Source organism: Lissotriton vulgaris, chromosome 1_2 (genome assembly GCF_964263255.1).
Source record: "Lissotriton vulgaris chromosome 1_2, aLisVul1.2, whole genome shotgun sequence".
Classification (NCBI taxonomy): domain Eukaryota; kingdom Metazoa; phylum Chordata; class Amphibia; order Caudata; family Salamandridae; genus Lissotriton; species Lissotriton vulgaris.
In genome coordinates this window covers 240,647,053-240,674,990 of record NC_141686.1, presented here as the reverse complement: position 1 = coordinate 240,674,990, position 27,938 = coordinate 240,647,053, and the positions used below count along the sequence as shown (strand labels likewise).

Here is a 27,938-nt window from a genome sequence, read left to right as displayed (position 1 = left end):
GGAAAAGAAGATATTGGCCCCTAGACAGGCAGGGTTCCGTCCATCTCACTCAACCGAGTCCGTGGCCCTCTCGGTTTTGGACACCCTCAGAGAGGGCATGGACAACAATCAGCCCCAGGCCCTGGTCCTCCTCGATCTCTCCGCCGCCTTTGACACGGTTGACCACTCCATCCCGTGTCAGGGCGGCGGGCATCGGAGGCGTTGCCCTGGTCTGGCTGTCCTCCTTTCTGAGCGGTCGATCCCAAGCGGTGCACCTGGGAGACTTTGCAGCAGACTTCCAGGCGGTCAAATGCGGGGACCCTCAGGGATCCTCGCTATCCCCGCTACTATTTAACCTGTACATCGCCCCCCTCATCTTTGCTCTCCAACAGCTGGAGGTCTCTGTCTTTAATTACGCGGATGACCTCCAGCTGATCTTTTCCCTATCTCTTTCCCCACAGTCTACAGTCAATTTTCAATCTACCATGACCTTTATCCGGGACTGGATGAACCACAACCACCTGAAGCTCAACCCCGATAAAACGGAGTTGGTGCTGACTGGTGGTTGCTCCAGCCCCTGGACCCCCCCTCTTCTGGCCTCCCTCCTTGGGCTCTCCACCGACCCCATCTCCCTCTGTAAAAACCCTTGGATTCAAACTAGATTCCCAACTCTCCCAGGTCAGTTCGGTGGTGTCCTCATCTTTTCACTCCCTCCGCACCATCCGTAAAGTCTCCCGGTTCTTCTCCTACTCAGCTCTCAAACTTATAGTTCTTGCCATGGTCATTTCCCGCCTGGACTACGGCAATGCCCTTTATTGTGGCATGCCTGCGTACAGTTTGCGTCGCCTTCAATTAGTACAAAATCAGGCGGCCAGGCTGGTTTTTAACTTACCCAAGTCCCACCACGTCACCCCTCTTCTCAAAACCCTGCACTGGCTCCCCATCCGCGAACGCGCCCAGTTCAAACTAGGATGTATCACTTTCAACGCCCATAGATGTGCTGGTTTGTCCGGTTTCCGCAGGGATATTATGAGGGCTTCCCTCGTGGATTTTCCACCTGTAGCTTAGTTGAGGACAAATGCAAATCAGATGCTCTATGGATTCCACTGTAGCCCCACAAAGTATGCAGCACATGCAGCTAAGGAGTCTCCCCCCCACCCCTTACTCCAGCCGGCACCAAACTCTACAATTGGTAGCAATAGGATTTCAAACGTCATGATACTCAATGAACCCTTGTAGATGCTGCTGAAGATATTGTAGAGGTTACAGAATAGAAAAGGATTACGCCAAAATCTGCGCCCCTGGTCAATTTAAAAAAAAGTTTCATGTTTTTCCCAAAAGATCATGGTAGTGGAAAAAAGCTGGATGCTGACTCCCGAATTGGCCATTGACAGCCAAACGCTTTGCATCGTCCACAGAGCAGTACAAGAGGACGGCCATAATACCTACAAATAAAAGTCCAACTATACTCCCAGAACAGAATACTGTACACTCAGGATCAGCACCCCCAACTCATCTGCCTTCTCACAAGAAAAATCACTTGGTGGGACATCAATCTCAGTGCAAGCTTCAAAACTTATCAACTCTTTCACTGCCAAGATATAAAATATCCTGGATCATCACGAGATTGTGACCCAGTACATCAGACATCAAAAAAAATAAGCAATTAAGGTTTCATTATAATCCTTTGCAGAATGAGCAAATCCAAATAACTAAGAGTAAACAATAACATGTATGTGGAAATTGGATAGGAACTGAGCGAATAATAGCAAACTTACTGAATATATCACAAAATAAATGTCTGCTCACTTGTAGTTTAATTTGCACAATTTTGAAAAATATGATCGATTAACATCTACTCTTTTAATTTATCCTTACCCCTCCACCGTGAGTCTGGACATCTGCATAAGATCGGCCGGATGTACAATACATGAGTGTTAACATGTGCAGGGCAGAAGGCATGGAGGTTGCATCGCCATGTAAAGCAAGAAGGGTTCCGCTCATTTCATAAACCTTTGGTAGACATCCACCCTGTCATGATGGGGAATTGTGACTACAATGGTATGTGTAACAGCGCATGGTACCCTCCACTTAAAAAGATTGATATGATGCCTCCTGGAGACGACAATGCTAGCGACAACAGGCATTGCTCTACCAGCACTTCATAAGGATCAAGGTACTTTGGCTTCCTCACAGTAGTGTAATCCAACGCAACACCTGGTCACTATGAATATGGAGTCTTTAAGCCTGTTCTCACTGCTCCCAGCATACTCCCTCATTCTGCTTCATTCTCTCTACTTTGCAATATCCAATAGACATGCATATGGATAGGAAACAGTAGTTACATCTGCCTGTCTAGAGAAATGTTGCACCACTCAGGAAGCACAATATACAAGAGCTCACTACGAGTGTAGTCTATTTCCGTGCAATGTCTTGTTCCCTCCTTCCCTTGACCCTCAACGATAGGCCCCTTTTGTTTAGAGGTAAAATGGAAATGGAAGATGTAGACACCATATCTACAAAACTCTTTTATTGCCTGGAGTAGTAACTGGGTGGGCAAGGGGACAGCTTATTCATGACTTCCAATGCATCCTTGGAAAAGTATGCTGACGGCACCGATTGCAAGTGAGGAAAAAACAATGACTGAATTAGCTCTAATATGAAATCCACTTTTGGGTAATTGACGCTGTGGAAGGGTGTTGCTGTATTATTTGACAGACGGGGAACCCACATTTGGCCTGGAATTGCAGGACGTTTGTGGTCTAGTGATTTCATTTTGTGTAAAGAGTGAGCTAGTTGGTTAGAAGAGCTATCTGTAGAGGTCAATACTCTGAGGTGTTTGCAAAGTAGGGATCCCAGCTGGTTTGAGATTGTGCACTAAATCAATCTTGAGTACAGCGGATTTGCGCTGGCTGATAGAGACAGAAATGTCTTCCTGTTGGGTCTGTCACAAATGTGTACATTCAGCCACATCCAATTACCAACCATGTCCTCCGACCAACCTGGTCGTGAGGGGGTATAAGAGTGACCATGACAGACAAGATGTGTGTTTGGCAAGGCAGAGTTTTGGGGACACAAACCTGCAGGTCCACAGAAAGTCTAGGAACGGTATCTGAGATGGTCCACGCTTCTGTACATGTCCTCCGGTAACTGAGACCAAGCCATGCAAGATGTGTGGGAGAGGGAGGTGGGGGGAGGGGACTGCCAGGAGTTAGAATTTGCATAGGAGGCCAGAAAGTGGTTTTATTCTTCCTGTAGGTCACACTCAGTGGAGGAGGAGAGGGTCACCAGAGGCACCAGTGCAACCAGATCTGATGTGTTATTTATCAGAAGGGAAGGTGTTGTGCACTGTATTTTGGGATACTGCATCCGATGTTGTAGTTAATATCTGAGTGATTTTTCCAGCGTAGTTGAGGGTATACCCAGGGCATGCACATAATTACTATAGAATTTAATCATGGAGACATAAGCAACCAAAAAGCACTTTGTTTGGAAATAAAGAGTTCACTTCTGCAACAAAATTATTTTTTTGCAACCAATTATTCTCTAGAACTGTTAATTATGAAAAACTGTCCCTTAAGAACTAAGGTATGAAGAAAGCCTCCTACGGTTCTACAAAAAAATGAAACTCTTCCTGCTCTACTTACAATTGTTCACCCCATTGCTTTTCTTTTTTTACTCATCTGTTTTTAGCTACTCCTCCAACATCTGCCATACCTACATTTTCCTGGTGCCACTATGCAGTTCTATTAGAAATGTGTTCATGGTTCTGGATATTTTTTTTACCTTAAAAGAGCACTGATGCCCTCCACGGGCAAAACCTGTACTATGAGGAGAAAAAAAAGACACAAAGACATAGTAATTTTAGAGACGAATTTTGCTTGTTCAATCATTATTAAGCCGCTCTAAGCCTCAAACCTGTGATAAAGGTGAACACTTTAGGAAGATCTGGTTCTGGAGTTTTAGGGCAGGCTGTGCCTCTGAAAGGGGAATTTTACTTCGATCGTTCTCGAGTCACACATTGAAACACATGTTACGCGTGTGGCCATGGGGGAAACATTTTCAAAGTGACAAGTGGCCTCTAAAACAGAGCTGCTCAAATATTCAAATAGGGAAATCATCCTGCGCGCAAGTCACTGTTACCAACCGCAATAAGATTACACTTAGATTGCCACTTAATAAAATATCAACACGAGCTGCACTAGTTGGGTGCATATGCGTAAAAGCATATAAATTGGCCAAGATGTTGTACCTGGGCACCATATGCCAGGCAGACTACATCCTCAAGCTGCTCCACTGGCTGACAGTAGAACATACCCAGTTAAAAACTCTATGCTTAGTACAGAGCACAACACAAGTACAGCCACTGAGTTGTGATGCCCTTTCACTCCAGTCAAAACTGTTATGAACTGTTGTCCTTGGCACTGCTCCCCCCCTGCAGAGTACCCAGAAGGCAATGTCAGAATTACATACAACTCTTAACATAACTTTAATGGTTTAGTCGGTGTTACCTGGCAAAAGTTCACGGTAGTCTGTAATGTAGTCTCCGGTCCACTCCCGGGCCCTGTTGCATGCTACATCCATCTCAAATGGAGTCACGACTGGTCGGTAGAAGTTGCTAGAATCTAGCAGAGAGTTTTCGGGGCAGGCTACTAACACATAGATGTCCACCTCCAGGAAGTTTGCGAGCTTTGCAGCGTTCAACTTTCCCATCACAAAGATGTAGCTCTTCTTCCCAGCCCTTCGAATGACTGTCTTTAGATGCTCGATGACCGAGAGGTAATCTGCAACGCCAAGTGTGCCCACCAGAATGCCAACAACCTGGGCATCACGAGCCCTCTCAATCAAATAGTAACGCTTCATCAATGCCCTGCTAATGTTCAGAGTCTCACGCCGGCCCTTCCCACTGGATGGGTTGAAAGTGCAGAACGCACACTTGTTCCACGTCATCATGAAGTTCGTCAGCGTCAGACTCTCTTCACCAATATAGAACACACTGTATCCTTCAAGTCCAAGGTTGCCGTCAATAGAAAACCGGCGCCCAAACTTCCTCACTATCTCTGCATCTGGGCACTCTGTGGAGTCATCAGTCTTGACAGGATGGAGGTTTGTTTTTTGGATAGAAAGTGAACCTCTTTCTGATTCGATACTGGAGAAGGAAACACGCGGGTACTCAGACCTCAATATGGATTCAAGACCACCTGCAAGGGCAAGAAAGAGAAAACCTTCTAAAAGCAGCAATATTACCAACATATACCAGTAAACATCTACGTCTAGTCAAAAAATAGAAGGATGCACACCCCATTTAAAAGTACGATATTACAATCTTGAGATGAAATGGACATCAGTGATCTTGTACAGTACACAATGCTAAATGAATTATGCACACCCTATTTTAAAAGTACTATATTACAATCCAGAGATGAAATGGACATGAGTATTCTTGTACAGTACACATTGCTAAATTAATTACACAATCTCTAATTCAATGGTGAGAAGATAGTTCAAACCCAGTGACCAGTCACAGCCTTCATGCTCCTTTTTCTGTGCAGTGGACATATGGCCATTGACAGACAGACCAACAAGATTACCTTATTTAACAATTACAAGTACATGTAAACAATTCTCAGCTAAGAAATGTACAGATCACCATAACAAAGGAACCACCTGGCAAAAGATGTTCAACCCAGTCTTTGGGGGGGGGAGATGGAGGGGGCAGAGAGGTCTGTATAAACGAAGTTCTCTGAAAACAGTCATTAACCCAATTTGGAGACAGTATGTCCGTTTTTTATAGAAAAGCTTTACGGATAACAAGGTCATAACTCACTTGTTTTCCAGTAATCACTGTACTGAGCCACAATAATGTTCCAATTTGTGGACTGCTCTACTGAATGGTGAGTTTCTCTGAGAGTGTGCAAATATGTTATAGTGAAGAAGACCGATAATCTGTGTGTGCACGAGTAAGTATGGTGTAAGGGTGCTATAGGACAAAGCTGTGCTACAGTGAAGAAGAGAGATGACTGGTGTGTGCACACGAGTGAGTATGGCATAAGGGTGCTATAGGACAATGCTGTGCTTTAGGGAAGAAGAAATATAATCTGTGGGTGCGCACACGAGTGAGTATGGCATAAAGGGTGCTACGGGAATTACAGGAGCTGAATTTGGGGGCTCAGAGTTTCAGCTTCTAAGCAGAAATAGCAACCTAATGGAAGACCCCTTTAGAGTGTTCCTAATAACCAAATGCAGTCAACTCAGAAAAACGCACCCCTGCTCTTCTTTGTCAATGTTTGTCGGCGTGGGAGACACAAAGCACCATCTGTGATTACAGGCACCCTATGGATTGCAATAACTGTTCCTGCATCATCATTAAAGGGTTACTGTCTGTTGGTGGATGTCTGACTTTCCTCTACCCAAATCTAACCAGGAGAACCTGTGAAATGAAACACCTGCATTGTCTGGCACACAAGAGATTTGTGGGAATTCTTTGTAAAGTCTTTTTTTTATTTTTGACCCTACCATATGTACCTACTTCAGGGTCCATAAACGAGCTCTGCTATTCGAAACAAAATTACATTTTTAATTAGAGATGGTCCATAGGAAATCTGAAGTACAGTTGTGTTATTCATACAACCACTAGGAGCGGACAAATTCACTTCAAGCACTCTATAATTTATGTGATCTGGTGTCCATGCTGCATTTCTCAAAGAAATCTTTTACATTAGGTGACAGCCACCACAGATGGAGAGTTGTGTTGTATCTGAGGAACTCTCTTCATCATCTGACCTGGAACTAACTTTTTCTAAGCAGGCAGGACTTGTATATATGGCATTTAGTGCAGTGTATTGTAAAATCATCGTCAATGAGCTTCCAATCGATCTGGTCCATGACATGATATGAGTGAATTTACAGTGTTAGCTGGCCCTTTGCACTTGCATAGGCTATTAGACGAGTATTCACAATGGGGCACAATCCTATAAACAGGTTACGTCATTTATTGTTCTTGACAACAATGTATTTACAATGGTCTGGCACAGCCTCTGCAAGGGAAACAACCTTTACAACGCAACTTTTACAACGCACTACCATTACAACGAAACTTTTACAAAGCAACATCCATTACAACGCATGCCATAACGACGCAACCATTACAACGCAACATCCATTACAACGCATGCCATAACGACGCAACCATTACAACGCATGACACTACAACGCATACCACTACAACGCATACCATTACAATGCATACCATTACAATGCATAGTACTCTTACACTATCCAACACTTACCCTACTGTTGCACCCCCCTGGAGTTAGAATAGTAATTTTACCCCTACACTATCCTACACTTACCCTACTGTTGCACCCCCCTGGAGTTAGAATAGTAATCTTACCCCTGCACTATCCAATACTTACCATATATGCGTTGTAATGGTATGCGTTGTAATGGTATGCGTTGTAAAGGTAGTATGCGTTGTAATGGAATGCGTTGTAAAGGTAGTTTTAAAGAATTCGTTGTAATGGCATGCGTTGTAATGGATGTTGCGTTGTAATGGTATGCATTGTAAAAGTATGCGTTGTAACGTCATACATCCCCTCTGCAAACATCTAGTTTTTTGAAGTGCTGTATGTCCATATACAGTAGAAGCAGGACCCTCGAACAGATCTAGGGTTGTTTACTAGATACAGAGAGTGGTGTTAGGGCCTGTGAACTGGTCTAGAATCACTTACAGAGATGGTAGGGCACTCAAAGGGTTTCCGTTCATATATACTGATAACATGGGGTTTCACAGTGGTCCATGTTCACCTAACAAGATGGGCTTCAGAACGATGCAAGCTGATCTACAGTGATAGTAGGGCCATCAGTGGTCTAGATTTATATGTAGTAGCAAATGGATGGTCAAAGTTGCGTATGTTCATTTAATGCAGTGGCAGGACCTTCAGACCGGCTTCGGTTTAAATTCATGGATATAAGCACCTTCAGGTGACTCATGTTGACCAGAAGAGGTGGGAGTGGCTGCATGCTGGACTTGGTTTGTCAAGATGGTGACAAGGTTTACAGATTGGTCTGTGTTCACCTTGAGAACTGGCAGTGTCTTCAGGGTATACTAGAGCAATATTCAGTGGTGGCAGGGCCTTCAGGGTGGACATGGTTTATATGCAGAGGAGCCAGGGCATTTGGGTGTTCTATGTCAACCTACAGAAGGAGCCTTGGTTCGTCTACATATGATGAAGGCTGCTGACACCTGTTGAGGTTGGAGGAGGGGATACTGAATGTTTTAAACTGGAACAAAGTGTTTTCCAGAAAAGATGGACGATAACCTGCAATAGCTTTAATGGATTGATTAGTCGTCACTGTGATCTGGATTTACTGATGGTCCAGCCTACAGGTTATTTATGATGGTTTCCAGCTGAGCCAGCTTTTGCTTATATAGTGCCCTGAGCATGAATACATTAGACGCCCTTGATGCTGCTGTTCAATAAAATGAGGCAACAGAGAACCCCTTTTGTGTTTAGAGGCCAGTCTCTGGCTGACGATATCAGAGCAATGACTGGCTTCTGAAAACAAAGATTCTGCCCCTTCTCCATTCCTTTGAATTGTTGGTGGGAAAGGAGTGGGCAGGGGGTGTAGGTTCCTGGAGGTAGAGAGAGATTGAAGGACAAGAGAAAACCTTGATAGGATTCTAAAAGTAGCACCTCTGGCATGTAAAACAAATATTAAATGCAGTATCAATGTAAACACTGGAGCCAAGTGAGTGGGCACTGTTGTTTTTGTAACATTAATGCTGAGAGCTCCATGTGCCCATTAAAGGTGGGCGCCCTGGACGTGGGCTCATACTGCCCGCTCCAAGTGCTAGATATGTGACTAGGATGCCAAGGTCAAGTTTGGTCCTCAGTGCAGTCACTGAATTGTCAGCTCTTTACGAACCGCTCAATGGTTACGTTTAGTCTGCAGGGGAAGCAGTAACATTTCAATGATGTAGTGCCCTTTTACTACATCCCTGACATTAATCTGCCTACGGAAGAAGGAAAGATATCGAAGATCTGATTACTTCCACTTTCCGTCTAGACTTTAAAAGTGGTTTGGGTTCGATCCCTGATGCCATAGTGTTGCATTAGTTCTCCACATGTCTTTAAAAGCAGTAGGCATTGGTACAAGGATAACAGAGAATCTCTAGGCTAGGGCGCCAGGCACCCACTTTTGGTTCAATCTTTCACCATTAGGGGATGCAAAATTCATATGGGTTTTCATCACCAGTTCAAACATTGCTCGACCAAAAGGTGTGCGAGTTTTGACATTTTCTAAGACCAAGACTCAGTTGGGTATTATTAATGAGTTACTAACAGAGCCCTCAGGGATACGACCATGGTGACCTGTAACTTACCAATGATATAGGAGTACACCACGTCGCTAACTACCACCACGTGGCTCAGCCGGTCAGGGTACAATGTCCGAAAGGCAGCAGCACAGCTTTTCACATCCACAGGTTGGCGCCCAAATATATAGAGCACAGGCAACCTTGTGCTCGGGCTCAAGCAAGCCCTTCCATAGTGAACCAGGGAATCTGCCTGCACATGCTCCGCTGCAACCTCGTCCACGCAGCAACTGCAAGAGAAAATGAGAGGTAAATAGTAGACAAAAGAAACTCAAGACAAAGAAATTAAAAAGAAACACGAAAAAGAAAAAACGAGAGATTCAAGAAAGAAACCTAAATCCTGAAGAATAATGGTAGAGGGTGGCCACAAAGATGCATCTCCTGGTAATTCACATTCCTGGAAAGGGGAGACTTAGAAACAGCCAGGATTATGTTAGAGCTGATTAATATTTATTCATTTTTAAGATATATCTCCATTCATATTTAAACAGGCATTGGTTTTAAATGAGCCATGAATAGTTAAAAGAGATTTCTTAGAAACATTGGTCTCTTAAGGAAACAAATGTAAGACTTTGGGCAAAACTTAAAGTTGAGAGAAACAAGTACCCTAGGTGAATCCTTGTGCACTGGACCACCAGTGACTGCAGTTCGTCAATCAAAAGGCCATACTTCGTTCCTGAGATTTGAGGAAAGGTAAGGTCTTTGCGAACTGGTTTAAAATACAGATGTCCAGAGGTTGTTTATGTTTCCCCATAATAAAGCATCAGACTTACCAGAGTTCACTTTAAGCCACGCCAGCAGCATCCACCAGCTGACACACTAAAAGCAATTGTTTCACCTGACTGCTGATGACACACGGCCACCACCCAAGTGTTATATGAGCTGGGTGTTACAAACAAAAGCAAACAATGCAAGCAGCACATCCAGCAAATTCACTTAGAGGTTCACGACACTGAGAAATTGAGAGAACACTTGAAGGATCCATACGTAACATCCCGTGGCTGTGATGAGAAAGAGGAGGGAATCTGCTTGGCATATTGGAGAGGAAGTTCCGCAAGCTGCTTTCATCCCTCCCAACATCCTCTAGCAGTTTAATAGTTCAGGCAACCATATAGAGTCACCTACACTACTGTAACCCGGTTCCTTTGTCGATCATTACATGTCTTCAATAAATTCAACATGAGGAAACATCTTGGCCGTATCCTGAATCTACAAAAATATTATTCAGGAAGAAAAATCCTCTTACTTCACTGACACATTTACATCGGCCAAAAATTCAGATAGAACTCTCCTCCAAACAATTAACTCCCTAACCAATCTCAATAATACCAAATTTTTCATTTCCAATCAATCCTCCTGCAACAAATTGTCAGAAACTTTTCAAATTAAAGTAGCAGAAGTTTACAATGGATTTGCCTCAAATGAGGAAGCTAGACTAACTTCTGCTGGTGCTTTACGGCACCTCAAGTAAGTAACACACTAACCAAATTCTCCCCTATCACATTAGAACAGGTTAGCAGGCTACTGGACCATCTGATCCATGCCCCCCAGTAACACTACAGATGGCTTCAAAGACTGCAGTCCCTCACCTTATGAAGATCTTCAATGAGATGTACAGTGTGGGATACTTTCCAAAAGCCTGGAAAACAGCATGTATCTTACCTCTTCTAAAAAAATCTACACTTTACCCCTTGAAACCAACAGTTATTGCCCAACATCTCATCTCCCATTTCCTAAGTGGTGGAAAAAGCAAACCAAACCATATGGAACCGTTTCTTCTAGGTCAATCTAAATTTGGTTTCCGAGGGTGGCATAGTACTGAACAGCCACCGATTGTTGCCACAATGGAAATGACAGCTAGTATTGATCAGGGAGGGAAAGCAGTCCTAATCCTTCTTGGCATATCGGCGGACTTCGATATGGTCAACCACAAGGTTTTACTAAACCACGTAAACAGCATAGGACTAAAGTACACTGCATTGGCCACTCAGAACGTTCCTCTCAGGTAGAGAATAATCTGTATGTTTTACTGGATTCCTTTCTACCCCCTTCTCCTTGCGTTCTGATATCCCGCAGGGATCATCATTAAGCCTGACACTACACCCCTTGCCAACCTGATAAGATTCTTCCGTTTCTTCTTGGTGTCATATGCCCATGGTACACAATTCATTGTTTCAATCTCTAGTGATTTTCATAAAGCAGCTATCAGATTACCTTGCCTCGGTAATTCTGCCGCCCTCCCTATGTCATCTCGCCACCATACTGTCTAGTGCATCCGCCCTTTTAGACACTGCGCCGCCTTTTAATTATGTCACCTCTCTCGTGAGAGCTAGTATCTAGTGCAAACCGCATTCTGTAGACACCACGCCTATTTTTTAATTATGTCACCCCTTTTATGAAAGTCACCAAACACCAATACTACTCTGCCCAGTGTGCACCAAAAGCCACTGTTCCCGGTGCTCAACCGTCTTCCACTGTCCTGCTAGGCGCCGTAATTATTCAGCGGCAACCCCTCACTGCGCCGGTTTTATTTCACCAGGAACTCTTGTGATATGAAGAAGTGTGGCTCAGGGGTTAGAGGCGGCAGACCTGGAGCTTGAGTTCGGGCCGGGACCAGGGTTCAATTCCCCGCCTCGGCGGGTCTTGGGCTCAAAATTCCATGGACTCGTTAATTCTCGCTCCGGTGCCTTCTCAACTCACGGGTTCACACTCTGCGACTCTGGGCAATAGCTTGCTTAATCTCCACAACGGCCCCTCGCGGTGGGATGCCTGGCTTTCACCTTGTGGATACCCTGCCAGGGTTATCTCACAGGGGAATACCAGGACGGGTTCCCTAAGCAAGCGCTGAGATGCCCCAGGGTAAGTCGTGCGCTATATAAGTTTTATTCATTTCATTTCATTTCATTTCATACCACCACGGCGGACACGTCAGTCACTCACTGTGCCGAAATAACCATATCCCTTTGTTGTTCTCCTACCTGGTCCAGAATGACCGTGTCACTTTCATGTGTTTAAAATATATCAGCCTCTATGATGTCTAAGTGTTACTCTATCTGGCATGACCATCACACTGAATGCCTTCAAATCGCCGACAGTGGTAACCTGTAACACATGCCTAGCAACGTAATCACATTGACTTTTCTTTCTTTTTCCCCCTCTCTTTCCATTTTTTCCAAATGCTTTTTATTTTCCTTGCTGAATGGAAGTAGTATGAAAGGCAAATGTACATATTATTCAAGACAAACATGGTTTATAAAATTGTCCTGAAGATGATGCCATGTATCGGAGGTCTGGCATCGAAACGTCGACACTTTAGTACCATATGTTCTTATAACACTCACGATGCTCTGTACAATGGTACCCTATAGCAATCAAGTCTGTACACTGAATACTAGTACACAGACCTCCTTGTTCGCACTTGCCTGAAAATTGTTGTTTTGTCTTGCTCCTTGTGGGTCACAGGCTGTGCCCACTTGACATTACTCCTGATTCATTGTTATTGTTTGCAATTTGTAAAATAAATTCCTGCCTGGCTGGACAAAGGACATATTAGCTATTTAGTGTATGTTTATTCCCACCCTGATCTTTCGAATACTAGAGTCCACTGTCTTTTGTAATAATCTAACGCCCAAGGTCCCTAGTGTATTACCTTCAGGTTCCCTTGTTTCCTTAAAACATCAGATTCCATGGCTGCATGGAAGAAGTGGGGAGACGGATGATGGAAAACTGCCTAAAATTAAACTTGGGCAGGACTGAGGTTCTCCTTTTTGGTATCAACCCCTCCTTCCTTCTGAGCTTCTATATAGTGACCTCAGAATCTGGGGACATTCCCACCCCTGTCAAGTAGGTCAGGATCCTGGGTGTCTTGTTGGACGACAGACGGAAATTCTGCACCCCGGTGAATGCGCTCCTCTCATCCTCCTTCAACACCTTAAGAATAATCAAAACGAATTCTTCCTTTTACTCCTCACAAACCTCAGAAAACAGTGATTGTTTCGGAATACGGAAGGAGGAATGCGGGTCAGGAGATCAGCACAGGGCACTCCACACTGCTGCAGCCACCCTCAACAACTCCTGTGTAGCTAGTATGCCACTAGTCAGCAGGATTGCGGGGTGGGGGGGTCACATCTGCATGGAGCCCTCTGGCACAGTGTAAAGAGCACCAGGATGCCCCCTACTCCAACACAGTGCCACCAGGGACCCTCAGCACAAACCCCACCAGTAGTCTCCAGCAGACACACTTAAGATCCCCTGCAAAGGCATGGTGAGCAAAAAAACAATGGATTTAGTCCCGGATCTCTGTACTGGGGTGAATGTATGACATTGTTCTGCATTCTGTCCATCAACTGTTGTTTTTGCATTTTTCACCCCGAGTGGAACGGGTATGCTCAGACGCGAGTCCCGTGCTCTCCATGCCACTAGATTCAAGCTATCCTGGCTAATGAGGGCTGAAAGCCCGAAACTGGTCCTAGGATGCTTGTTTCCAGTCCAGGGAGGACCTGGCTTGGCAGTTCGGGCTGAACTGTTCCCATGGGGCACAGGGTCAAGACTGATTTGCATATGGCTGGGTTCAAACTGGAATGGCATGGTGAGCAAAAAACGATGGATTTAGGCCCAGATCTCTGTACTGGGGTGAATGTATGACATTGTTCTGCATTCTGTCCATCAACTGTTGTTTTTGCATCAGCTGGGTCGTGGGCACAGGAGTGCTGCCACATGCTCCAGGGCGCGTTCTGCTGCAACTACATGATTGGGACGACCATTGCTGTATGTGCGGCTTCTACGTTAGCTTCCACCCCATTTATGCCACAGGTCGGTAGTCGACAAAGAAGCAGGGTCTAGGAGCGCCAGCTCTAAGATCACACCCCTTAGGGCTCTAGCATTAGAAGGACAGCCACAAGCAGGAATGCGGCTACCCCGTCAACTCCAATGTAAGAAATGTCACGTTTGGTCTCAAAAGAATATTAATTCAAAATTCTCTATAATGACAGAGTCAGATTTTAAGTTATAAAATTCTGAAAATGCCACTGTTGTATCTCGTGTGCTGTGGAATGCACACATTGGTGGTGGGATTTGAGGGAGTTAGTTCGAGAAGGCAGTGCTTTGCTATTGCACCTAATGTGTTACACGTAAACTACACTACACCTATCTTTAACGACGCCTCGTTTTGTGAAGAGTCACCACATTTGGCGACGAGCAGTGTAAAAAAAACCTGGGCAAATCATATTGCTGTGAAGACTGCAGCGACGCCTCACATTGGAAGGGAAGAGCCCAGAACCTTGTCAACTGGTGAGCACCAATACACATCTTTCCGTGCTGATTGGAGGGCAAAAACAAGGGAAAAAAAGAAAAACATGAACTAATTACCTTGCACTCGAGCCAGACGCTAAGCATAAGCACAATGGCTGTTGCATGAGTGACACACGAGTCAATTGGGATTGACGAATGCTTGCATCTGTTGTTGTGAAAAGTATGCAAGGAGCATCAGATTTCCACCAGTGAACGGAACTTAAATGGACAGCATGTGTTGCAATGAGATACGGTCACGGGCCCATTCTTTCTTGATGGGTGATTGTGCCCGGTAGTGCAGAAATGCTTATAAAAGGTTTCCATAATTAACTGATAGGACACGCACTCATACTTTGATGTCTGTAGTGATTTAGCTATTTAAGTTGCCAAACGTTACGCTACAATACATCCACTAACTATTACCATTATACCACACAGATGTATGTTGACATATGCCATTATTTAAAGAAATGTCATCCTGTTTTTTAATTTCCCATACTGTCCATCTGCTCAGCCGTTAGACAATAATTCATGAAAGACAGCACCCAGAGTCCATTTTCTGTATTTGTCCACTTTGTCCACATGGTTTTCTGTCTGTTTCTGTAAAAAAAACAGTAAAAACGGAAAACAGGGAACCTTAATTATAAACAGTGGGTACATAACTTACCATGGAGGGAATAATTCTGCCAACTACTTTTTGAACCTAGCTGGTGAACCAGTGACACTGAGGGAGGATTAGAAGAAGGGTTTTAAAACCTATGTAGCAACCATTGGGGGAGACATATTTACAGCAGCGCACAAATTCGCAATGCCTAGGCACTATTTAGGGGCAGAAGGCAAGTGCATTTTGACAAATCTTACACCACTGCATGCTCCAAAGGATGATGAGGCTAGAGAAAAACAGAGATAGGGGTTCTGCAAGGGGACGCTTTGCTGTAACTCACATCGCAATTGCCGTGGACCTGGTACTTTTGGATTCTTACTGCAACTGCTCGCGGAACCCACTTCGCGGGCCCCGCTTTGTGGGGGGTCTTCTGCCGGATCGGAGGCCTTCGGTAGTGGTGAACGTCGGACCTTGTCTTTGGGAAGAAGGATTGTAGGCAGGGCTGCGAGCGTGCAGCGGGTCCGGGACTACAACTCCCAGGAGCGCCCGCCAGCCCGAACTAGCAGCACCTGGGCCGCTCTCCCTGCCTGTACCTCCCCTCAGGCTCAAGCCCTATATCAGTATTCTGCCAGTCCCGCTGCGCGGGAGCACCCGCGAGAAGCCCGGGACAAGGGCGGGGCCGTCTGCGGCCGTCTGAGGCCGATCGAGGTTGGGTTGGGCTACCTCTCTTTCTTTCCGGCCCTGGCTCATTGGACATTTTGGACTGGGCTGACATCTGGGTAAATAGTGCATGCTTGTTTGTTCTTTGTCTATTATTGTTGAAAGTGTCTGCCACTAGGGTGGCCAAGTGTATATTAATATAATGACCCTACGATCTGGTAAGGAAAGGCAGGTTCAGGTATCTACATCAAATGGGGTGTTTACAGGTACCATCGATCAATTTTTTTAAACGAACTACCTGCATTCTGGAAAAAGAAATAGCCCTCGCCGAAACAGGCAAGCGCTCTTCACTAGGGAAAATCCGTGAGGCTGTTTCCCCGGTTCCCTTAACCAAAATGGTATGTATAGATAGTAATGCAAGGGACTCAGATACCGTACCAATAGACCAAGAGCTAGAGGGGGATGCTACAGCCATCGCTTTAGAATCATCGGAAGGCAGTTCCTTATACCACAATCTTGTTAATATTGAGACCGATACTACGGCTAGTTCTAGTACTGTACAAAGCCCAGAGCCCAAAACCCGATCCCCAACACTGGAGAATACCACCACACATATATCCAGTAAAAGGAAACGGGAAGAGTCTCCACAGAAGGGGGGCATGAAAAAGGTTTCGAGAGCAAACAATTCTGCTCTTTCTACAAATATCATAGCAGCCCCGCTATTAAACCCCCTAGTGAATACTAAATCCCCCACTAATGATGTTGAAGGTATTCTCTTGGATAAAATCGAGTTGCTGATTAAATCTCTTCTTCTGCCCCTATTTGAACGGACTAGGTTATTAAACGATAAAATGGACCTCATGGAGGCATTAGTAAGAGAAAATGTTGGCACTGTGAAAAAGATACAACAATCTATAACCCCTACAGGGCCCACACTACAGTGTGCCCAGCAAAACCCAACCAATAAAGGGAGTAAGGGGCAAAAGGTAAAATCTGTATCTTCACTCCCGAGAGTCCCCCAGCAGAAGCTAGCTACTGATAAAACTAAGCATATACCTGCAAAGCCTAGATCACATAAGGCAGACTTAGTTAATAAATCACAGCCTACCTCTAGAGGATCACCTAAACCTAACCGTCCAACAGATCATAATAAACAGGCTAGGAAGAAAGCTCCACCTAGAAAGCAATGTGTGAATCTCCCCCCTGAGTCACTGCCCTATACTATTATCTTAACAGGAGTGGCCCCCTTAGGAGAGGGAAACGTGGAAACCCATAGAGATTCACACAATAAAGTAAATTTCTGGCTAAATAAGAACTGACCTCTTCCACCAATGTCCAAAATAGAAATCCTTAATGCCAGGAGAGTGGACTGGGTGGGGTATAGTAAAAAAAGATCTTGAGGGGGACTGCGTAGTCATTAGCTTCAGGGAGCCATGGGTGGTGTATTTTATCTGCAGGGAACCAAGATTTGGAAGGGTGGGTGACGTCCAAACACTGTCCCTGCATTATTTCTACCCTAAACTTAACTTAGTGAGAGATTATCCCCGCCAAAACCAATTCCATCATAACAATAGTTCTAGAGGAAGATATCCTCCCGAAGTGGCTACCTATCCCATGTTCTTGCCCCACCTCTCGAATCGATTTGCACCATTAAGTGGGCTGGATGGAGTTGACTGACTCAACAGGGGGTTAGTGGAACACAAAAACAGGGAGCCTAGACTGGTACACAGACAAATGTCCCCCCATTCCCTACACACACTGGAGGTGGATAGTAGCACTCAAAGCCCAAGAATCGCTGCAGAAGTTCCTTTGGGGGATCTGGTAGGAGACGGCCCGATTGGTACAGATCTGGCAGGTGGATGTGAAAATCGTTTCCTACCACAAGAGAGTAGCGGGGGGCATGTTGTATCTATTGTAAATGAACCAGTAGTTCTTGCACACAGCCTTAGGATTGTATCCTGGAATATTGCGGGGTTGAAAGGGAAAATGGATGGGGCAAAATGGGGGGCTTTCATTGAGCAATATGACATCCTAATATTCCAAGAATGTTGGTCAACTGATCCAGTTTTTCGTCTTGGATACTTAAATTTCTTTAAACCTGCTCAGAAAGGGACAAAAGGACGACCGTCAGGTGGGCTTGTTATTTGGATCAGACAATCGTTATGTTATCGGCCCCTTGAGTTGCTTACCCAAAATGCTGATATACAGGGGCTAAAACCTAGCAGAGCAAATTACCAGGAACTGTACATAATATATATATACGCAAGAGGGCGACCAGGAGGAAAGAGTCCCGCGAACATGGAGGACTTAGACCTCTTAATGAACAACATTGGCGGAGACAAGTGCGTAACTGTGGCAGGGGATTTAAACTGTACGTTCGAACCACTACCCAGTTTGGATGACAGTTGTTATGGTGAGGTAGATCAGTTATGGAATATCCCCAGCCTTGCCATAGCACCAGTCAAAAAGGTTACTGAGGCTGTTTTGCAGTGGCTTGGCTTGTGTCTGGAGTGGGGCTTAAGAGCAGCAAATGGGAGGTCGAAGTCGGACTTGGCGGGAAATGCCACTTTTGAAAATGGCTATAGTACTAGCCGCATTGTTTATTTCTTAATCAAAATGGAGTTTTGGACTCTACTAGGGGATATGGAGATAATTGGGAGACCAGAAAGTGACCACAACCCCCTGTCAATCAGTCTGAAAGTTGAAGGCGGCTTGCTTAGAAAAAATGCAACAAATTGTATTACAGCCAAGGCAGTCCTCACAAATGATTGTCGTAGGGTTCGCTGGGGTAGAGTCCTGGATGACCCAGCCACCATCGGAAAAATATCATTAGAAGTATTAGCAGTGGCGGAAAAAGCTAAGTCACTATTGGATGAAATGGGGTCACTAGAGCAAATTAGCATAATCTAGGAGTCACTTTTTGATAAACTCAAATCCTTTTTTTCAACATCAGGAAATTTGGTGAAAACCGGTAGAAAATCCTTGGGTGCCAACTGGTATGACAAGTCCTGCCGTAAGGCCCATAGCTCCTTGATTGCTGCCATTAAAACTAGGGTAACATCGGATATCCAAGTGGAAAGGGCAAAATACAAGAAGGTTTTAAAGCATGCGAAGACATCTTGGGATGGTCATCACGGGGGGAGCTTTATGAGGCCAGCTTGTCCACTAACCAGCTTAAATTTTGGCAGGTAGTGAAATGGGGAGGGTCATGGGATCTGCAAACCCCAGCAAACCACGTCTCTGCCGAGGACTGGGTTGAGTATTTCTCGGCCCAGTTCTGTGGCATGGTGACGGGAAGAAATAATGTGGGGGGAGTAATTGGCTTCCCACTCCTGAAGCTATCAGTGGGACCCTAGTTTTTAAGGAAATTGAGGCAGTGAATGCATTAAGGCTGATCCAAGCAGGTAAAGCCCCCGGTATGGACTGCGTCCCTGTGGATCTCTTTAAGTACGATCTGGATAAATGGGCTCCTTATATAACTACCTTGGCTAATGCTATTGCCAGAGGCGCAAGGGTTCCATATTCCTGGAAAGGGGCTGAAATCCTTCCCGTATATAAAAAAGGTGATAAGACCTTTGCGGGGAACTTTCGCCCTATAAGCCTAATAGACGCCCTGCAGAAAGTTACTGCCAGAATGCTGTTGGGTAGAATCCAGATCTGGATGAGCGAAGAAAATATCCTGTCCGTGCTGCAAGCTGGCTTCAGGGCAAATACAAGCACTGTCGACCAAGTGCTCAGATTTATTCTGATATATTGGAAGACAGTGCATCTTGGTGAAGGTACTATGTACGCAGCATTCGTGGATCTTAAATCTGCCTTCGACCTGGTCCCTAGAGAGAAGATGTGGATGGCCCTAAGGAGAATGGGAATGCCGCCCGAACTGCTTGAGTTAACTATCAGGCTACATGACCACAATTTTGCTAGAGTTAGATGGGGTAGTCAGGGCCAGGTTACTGAACCTTTCCCAGTGACTCGTGGTGTAAGACAGGGCTGTGTCTTGGCACCAACTCTGTTCTTACTTTTTATAAATCAAGTAGTGCAGTTCCTTTCATCTACCCCGACCGATGCGCCAGTTTTGGGTGGGACAAGGTTCCCCCTCTTAATTTTTGCTGACGACACCCTGATCTTAGCAAAAACACAGGTGGGACTCCAGACTGCGATAAATAAATTTGTGGAGTTCTGTAAAATAAATGACCTTGAAATTAATGTTTCAAAAACCAAATTTATGGTCCTGACTAAGAACAAACCGTTAAGGGGTCAAGTAACAATGAACGGTACCATCCTGAAGCAAGTAGGGGTGATGACCTACCTCGGGGTGGTTATAGACTATAGGCTGCGCTGGAAGGAGCAGATCGAGGCACTTTGTCTAAAATTTGCCCGTTTATCGGGATGCCTAGTTAAAGAACAGCGATGCTCCCAAACTAATAGAGTTCTCCCAGCCCTAAAGATCTATAATGCAAAAATAGCCTTAGCCATTCTTTATGGCTCGGACATATGGGGCAGTGTAGATCTCGCCCCATTAGATAAGATCCAAAACAAGTTTCTCCGTAGCCTGGTAGGACTCCCACAATCAACACCGACACTCCCCCTTTTGTTAGACATGGGCTGTCTTTCAATCAAAAATCAGGCCCAATATAGGATGGTAGCCTTGTGGCGACGCATTTGGTCCACTCCGAAACTATCTATGTTTGCTAACGAGATTCTGGACGTGAGATCAATACTAGGGTCAGGTAATCTATCTTGGTTTAAATCTGTGAAGGCCACACTTTTTTAAAATGGGTCTTCATCTGCAGTGGTCAGATCCGGGAAATCAGGTATTCCCGTCGAAAAAGGAATTTAAATTACTGTTTTGGGCTACTGTAAAGGAAGATCTCGTCTTGCTTTCACAAACTTCTAATCTGACAGGCCATTTTCTGCTCCACAAAGTGGTACCCCATACTGAGACCTATTGGGACAATATCACCAAAAGTGCAGACAGGAAACTCTACCATCAATTTAGAGTGGGCACACTACCAGTAAGGGAGTTTACACATAAATGGCGTAACCAATCGTCCATGCACTGTCCCAGGTGTAGTGAGCAAAAGGAATCCATTGGCCACCTTCTCTTTGCATGTCCGGCCTACAGTGCACCACGACGGAAATGGCTCAAACCAATCTGTAGAAGGATTAATACACGGGTGTGTGAGGAAGCTTTGGTTGTGTTAAGATGTAATACTGCAGACTGGATGTCCATAGGTATGGCGAAATTCCTTGGATGGGCCTGGATCATCGAAATTCCTTGGATGGGCCTGGATCATCAAAAAGAAATAGCCCTCGCCGAAAAACGCCTATCTATTGATTTGGTCACAGGCAAGCGCTCTTCACTAGGGAAAATCCGTGAGGCTGTTTCCTCGGTTCCCTTAACCAAAATGGTATTTATAGATAGTAATGCAAGGGACTCAGATACCGTACCAATAGACCAAGAGCTAGAGGGGGATGCTACAGCCATCGCTTTAGATTCATCGGAAGGCAGTTCCTTATACCACAATCTTGTTAATATTGAGACCGATACTACGGCTAGTTCTAGTACTGTACAAAGCCCAGAGCCCAAACCCGATCCCCAACACTGGAGAATACCACCACACATATATCCAGTAAAAGGAAACGGGAAGAGTCTCCACAGAATTAGGTGAAAATTGAGATAAGTGCAGGAACGTCCCATTCTACATTGTAGTTTTATGACTGAAATGAAAATTGTAAATTTTTAAAGATTTTTGAAACGTCCTTTGATACTATTTAATTGATCTTCTAGTGAGTAATGAATGAATGGATTGTAATTTTTTAAAGAATCGTATTCATTATGCTGTATCATTGTATATATTTTATTTGTGTCTTTTATGAAGAAATGTTCGAAATAAAGACGTTAAAAACTGAAACTGAACTGGTTCTGCAAGGATTTGAGGAAGAACAGAGCTTCACTGCAAAATTTAAAATTATGAAATTGGTACAATAAATTTGTGTCGTTCTTGACAATAAAAACCACAAAAAAGACTAAACGTGAAGATCATTTTGTGGGGACTTGTTGTCACAAGGACATACAAAGAGATTGGAGTGGTTATATTGCTTCCCTGGAAATCCTATCAGAGGGATCATATTTAAGCGAAATCTCAGTAGACTGTACTGGTGGTGTGAGAGTGTGACATCAGTCAAATACAGAAAACACTGGTGTTAATTCATACAGGGGAGCCGTCTAGGTGTGGGAGTTTTTTTCCTTTCTCAGATATTGTGCCCTCAAAATGAATATCTAAACCAGTTTTTGCTTAGACATGGACTTACAAGTAAAGGGGTCTTTAAAAAAGCGGCTGAAACCAATGGCAGATAATTCCAACCACATACTGTAGCCACTTAACACTTGTTCTAAAGTCAGATAACTAGAGCAGGGTTATCAGGTTTTGCGTGAGGGGAACTGGTAGCCTGCGCCAGATAGAGTGCCACAGTAGGAGTGGTGCCATTTTAATCATATCAATGACGTATGGTAAAGCCAATTCCATATGTAAAACATAATTTGAATAAGACTGTGCAAAGGAAGTAAAGGACTTAAGATAATTGTTCTCTATGGACTGCAGAGTATCACAGGGAGCCATCCCCATATCTCTGCACCATACACTGCTGCCGCCTTAGTTTTAGCATGGCAAATTCTTTTCATTGGGATCAGCGGTGTGACTCACAGCTTTTAGCTAATCTTTTCAGTACCATAAGGCTTCTCTGCATGCCCAATGCTCTTCCCTCTAGTAATTTAGACCATGATTGGGTTCCATCAAAAAGGACTCCAAACTAGGAGAACGAGTCCACCACCTCAATCTTACCGGAGTCCATAAAAAAGAAGGAGATCTGTCATGTTCCCCCCCCGTAATGATAATAAAAGATTTGCTTTGGTTGACCTTTAAATCTAATGATTCCATGAAAGTTGCATAGCCAATAAGATACTGGAGCCCCCTCCCAGTTCTAGCCATCAATACAGCGTCGGCTGCATAAGCTAGCATTGGTAACCGCTGATGGTTAGCAAGCACAGGGATGTCCAAGGCTGCACCCTCGAGATGTTTTCCCACACCATTAGTGTAGATGGAGAATACATTTCCAAAAACAACACTTTTCATTGTTAGGTATTTCCCGCTATACATGAAAAATAACTTGAAATCAACACCATTCACCCACATCTTCTCCAACCACTCCTTCCTAATACCTTTGACAGTCTACTTATAGAAATGGTAGAACACTAGACACACTTCCCATATCTCAAACCATAGCCAACTCTCCTTCAATTACAACCCTTTCTTCCTCAGACTCAGCAATTACTCACATATCAGCCACCATGGCTTCCAATGCTAACCCAAAATAATCAATCAATCAAGAACTTGTAGAGCGTTAGGTCTCAAGGCGCTGGGGGGAAAAAAGGGGGGCTCACAATCAGGGGGCAGAGGCAGGAAAAACGAGCACAATCAGGGGGTAGAGGCAAGAAAAACGAGCACAATCAGGGAACGGACGGCAAGAAAAACTAGCACAATCAGGGGGCAGAGGCAGGAAAAATGAGCACAATCAGGGGGCAGAGGCACGAAAAACTAGCACAATCAGGGAACAGAAGGCAGGAAAAAAGAGCACAATTAGGGGAGCAGAAGGCAAGAAAACACACAAATCAGGGGCAGCAAGGGGGAGCAGAAGGCAAGAAACTAGCACAATCAGGGAACAGGAGGCAAGAAAAACTAGCACAATCAGGGGAGCAGAAGGCAAGAAACGAGCACAATCAGGGAACCGAAGACAAGAAAAGGAGCACAATCAGGGAACAGAGGCAAGAAAACGGGCACAGGGGGGGAGGAGCTTCGCGGGCAACCAAGATGGCCGCGTAAGCTCGGAGCTCCGCGGACCCTCCGACCCTCCGTAAATATCCTGTTGGAAATCCTGATCCACGTTAGTGGATTCTATTTGGTGGATGGTCGCAGACGCGGGAGCAGCTTTCCGCTTCCAAATTGATGGTTCCTAGACGGAGTTACGTCGAGTTGAACTCCGTGCCAGGGATGCGCCATTGTCTCCTGGGTGGTTGCTGCCTTCCCTGACGCTCCGCACGATTGGAATGCGAAGCGGCTGTTTGTGGTCCCTGCTGACGGAGTGCTTGTGGCTGCGGAGTTGCCTACTACCGGCCTGGTGTGACTACTGGCACTGCCTCTGCCTTATTCGTGTATCTCCTGTTCGGGCGGAGTAGCCCTTTGTCCTCTTGGGACCCAACATGGCCGGCAGAGGGGACCCCGACAGGACGTCGAACAGAGGGGTTCGTAGGATGACCAAAACGCAGCAGAACAAAATCGACCGGTATGGTCAGCAACGGACCTCACCCACTTGTTCGGGCCTCCTCTAAGGACCTTCATCGTGCAGGCTCGCCTAAGGGCTCTGAGCCTACCCTGTGCGACGTTATGGGGGCCATCGCGGGCATTCGCTCAGAAATGCAAAAGCAACACGAGGTCCTGACTCACAAGGTGGACACTCTGGCTGTGGACCTTACTCTTATCAGGGCTGACTTGGGGAAAACTAACGACCGAGTGAAGTCTCTTGATCTCAAGACCTCCAGCCTAACCACCGACGTCTCAGACCTACAGACGGAGGTCCGGACCCTGAGACTAGCCAACGACCAATTTTCCAGAAGACTGGAGGACTTTGAAGGACGTGCCAGGCGGCAGAATGTCCGTATTATTGGTGTTCCGGAGGGAGCGGAGGAGGCGGCAGCGGACCTTTTTGTGGAGGACCTGGTGCAGGCGCATCTCACACCTTCAGGCCTGAGCAACTTTTTCTCGGTGGAGCGGGCCCATCGGGTCCCGGGCGGCCAGCCGAAGTCGGGTGTGGCGCCTAGACCCATCATTGCCCAGCTCTTCAACTTTCGAGACCGGGATGTTATCCTTCAGGCGTCCAGACGGCATGGACCGCTCAAGTACCAGAAGTCCGAGGTGCACTTCTATCCGGATTTCACTAGGACTGTGCAGAGGCAGCGCCAGAGTTTTGCAGGTATGAAACGGCGCCTGAGAGACATGGGCTTTAAATACTCGATGCTGTTCCCTGCCAAACTTCGGATTGAGCACGAGAGCCGTGCCCTGTTCTTTGATGTGCCGGAAAATGTAAGCGACTGGCTGGACACTTTGCCGCAACGCCGGGAAGAACAGGACGAACATTCTGGAGGCGCAACTGGTGGTTCCGATCTCTAGGACTTGTTTCTACTGCGTGGATCATGGCGGTTGGTGTCCCTGCTGTCTGTGACTGATAATACCAATGTTACTTCGATGTTGATGATTCTCCTGTCGTTTACAAGGAGGGTGGCGGGAGGGGTTTGTGGAGATTCCTTACTCCTCTGGGGACTTTTTGTAGACTCGTTTATGGGGCGACAGGCACACTGCTGGTTGGGGGGGCTCTTTAGTCTGCTGGGGGTGGTGTTGGGAAAGTTCGTTTGTTTGTTTCTTTTTCTCTCTTTCTCTCTCTTAGGCAATGGGTTGTATACACTGTTCAGTTTTGTTTGCTGTTGAGGCTTGCTGGGGTTGGGTGGGGCTGGCGACACGATGATGGGGGGTAGGAAACTACGTGTACTCAGTTGGAATGTTAACGGGTTGGGTGACCGTATCAAGAGGGGGGTCGTGAATCAATTGATTAACCCCTTCACTGCTGGCCCGATTCCGCCCCTGTGCTGTAAACAAATGAACAGGGGCGGGTCATGACGAACCCCAGCCGTCATCAGCACACGAGCACTGTAGTGCATGACGGCTGGGGTTCGTCATCAGCATGGAAGGGGTTAAACGCCACATGCCCGATGTTGTTCTCCTTCAGGAGACGCATCTGGTTGGAAATACGTGTAGGGCGCTTAATCGTAAGGGATACAAAATGGTGGCCCACTCGGGGTTCTCATCGGGCTCTCGAGGGGCGGGGGTTCTTGTTCGTACGTCCCTTCCACTTGAGATCGACGTCACTCTGATTGATGAGAGGGGGCGATACGCCGCAGTCACGGGACGGTGGGAGGGGCGAGCCCTGACATTACTTTCAGTTTACGTTCCCCCGGGCCTGCAATCCAGTACTTTCCAGGACCTTGGTGGCGCCATTTTAAATTTGCCTGCTGGTTTGTTGATAGTGGGGGGTGATTTCAACTCGGTTTGCTCCGGCTCTTTGGACCGCCATCCGCCTAGAGACCTCCGGGGCTCCCAACTGTGGTTGCCCTCTTTCCTTGAGACTATGGGATTAGTGGATAGCTGGCGGCTTTTACATCCCACGCTTCGTCATTTTTCCTTTCATTCCGGCGCCCATGGCAGTCTGTCCCGGATAGACTATGTTCTCACACTGGCCGCATATGCGCCTGCTGTTTCTGAGGCCCGATTTTTGGCACGGGGCATCTCCGACCATTCCCCGATGTGGGTCTCTTTCGACTTTGACATTGTTTTGTCGGATCGGCCGGTGGCTGTCAATCCATGGTATTTCCGCAACCCCAAGACTCGCAGTCTTCTGGCAAAAGCCATCAACCTCTACTTTTCTGAGAATGAGGGTTCGGTTAACTTGGCCACGACTCTATGGGAGGCGTTTAAGACTGTCTTGAGAGGTGCGGCTTTCGCTCTTATAGCGGAGGCCCGTAGAGTCAGGGATGCCGACTTGGAGCACATTGAGGAGGAGATCATGGAGTTAGACTCCCAATTGGAGGCGGACCCCGATCCCTTTCTCCTGCACGACCTTTCCCTCAAACTGTCGGAATACCGTGACCTTGCCACGAATGCTGCCCTTACTATAGCTAAGGAACAGCAGGGTCGGATATACGACGTCTTCTTCTTTCCTTGTTCTAATGTTCCTTCTATCATATAAAATATAAAAACAACCTTCATGATGCTGTGTTAAATGCTCTTGCACTATTGCTTTCCTGAATCACTGTGCTGCCTTGCCTCCGGGATGTTAGGCTGAATAGCTGTGTGCACTTTTTAATAAAGGTTTTAAAAATTTAAAAAAAAAAAAAAAAAAAAAACGGGCACAGATAAGAATGCAGGCACAGGGGGGAGACAGGCAACGGCGGTCACAGACACCAGAAGACAGTATGGGCTGTACAGGGAAGACAGACAGCGACAGTGATACAAACCTAAGGCCTACCACCGGCCACCAGGGATGAAGCGCAGGTGGTAGCCTGCAGGTGGAGGAGGGCCTTAACTTCTACAGCAGCGGCAGCTGGGGCAGGGTCAGGACACACAGGCGGAGCTGTGTGGTGGGGGGGCGTCCTACCACAAGGTCCAGGGTCGCTCCCCCACAAATAACACTCCTATTCCCAAACACAAACGCCAACCAAATGCTATATTGTCATTCTTAAAACAATTTCACAATGACCTTGAACTCCACGTACTATAAGGAATTCAATAGCAGGCGGAGAATTGTATTCAACTCACATTTACTGCCACCATGCACATGGCCACACCCCCATGTCAACCATGTACACAGCTAAGATACTCAAGTATGTACAGTCTTGTATGCACGTTCTTATATCACCACTCACTTAGCATGGCATACAAACACATCCTGTTTGCTATCCACCAAACTGTTCAGATGTTGCTATGTACTGTGTATTAGGTTGCTATGCATAATGTTTATTGCCAAAATACTTTTGCTATTTTTCTTTCAATAGCTATTATGCCCTAAAAAAGACAAAAGTTGTGGTGATGCCACAGATCCGACAGGAAATTAATACTCAAAGCAGTTTAATTCCAAATAACATAACAAGAAGTAGTGCGCAGAGTCAGAATTGAGAGTTAGCGGTAGGGCGGTGAGGATGGGAGAAGCCTAACACTAACTGATATATTTAAAGTACTTTAGAAAGACTTTATAACTTATTATAATGCCACTGAAGTGCTCAGAGATCTTCTTAAATGTGTCTCAATTTAAAAGATAGCTGCGATAGTGATAATTAAAAGTGGTCTAGATCTGTCTGCACATATAATACCTTAAAGTTAAAAAGTGTACCCTGGGAAAAGACACACTGATGGCAGCTGCCCT

At 45.7% G+C, this 27,938-nt stretch overlaps 1 protein-coding gene across 1 annotated transcript in view; it reads right to left on the bottom strand.

Annotated features, from left to right (window-relative positions):
- DPH2 (diphthamide biosynthesis 2) overlaps positions 1–27,938 on the bottom strand; it is a 113,192-nt gene that overhangs the window by 5,664 nt on the left and 79,590 nt on the right. The window contains exons 4-5 of the mRNA XM_086953162.1: positions 9,365–9,585; positions 4,491–5,180 (exon numbers count right to left, since the gene is read on the bottom strand). Coding sequence (XP_086809288.1) covers positions 4,491–5,180; positions 9,365–9,585 — 911 coding nt within the window. The remainder of the gene's footprint in view (positions 1–4,490; positions 5,181–9,364; positions 9,586–27,938) is intronic.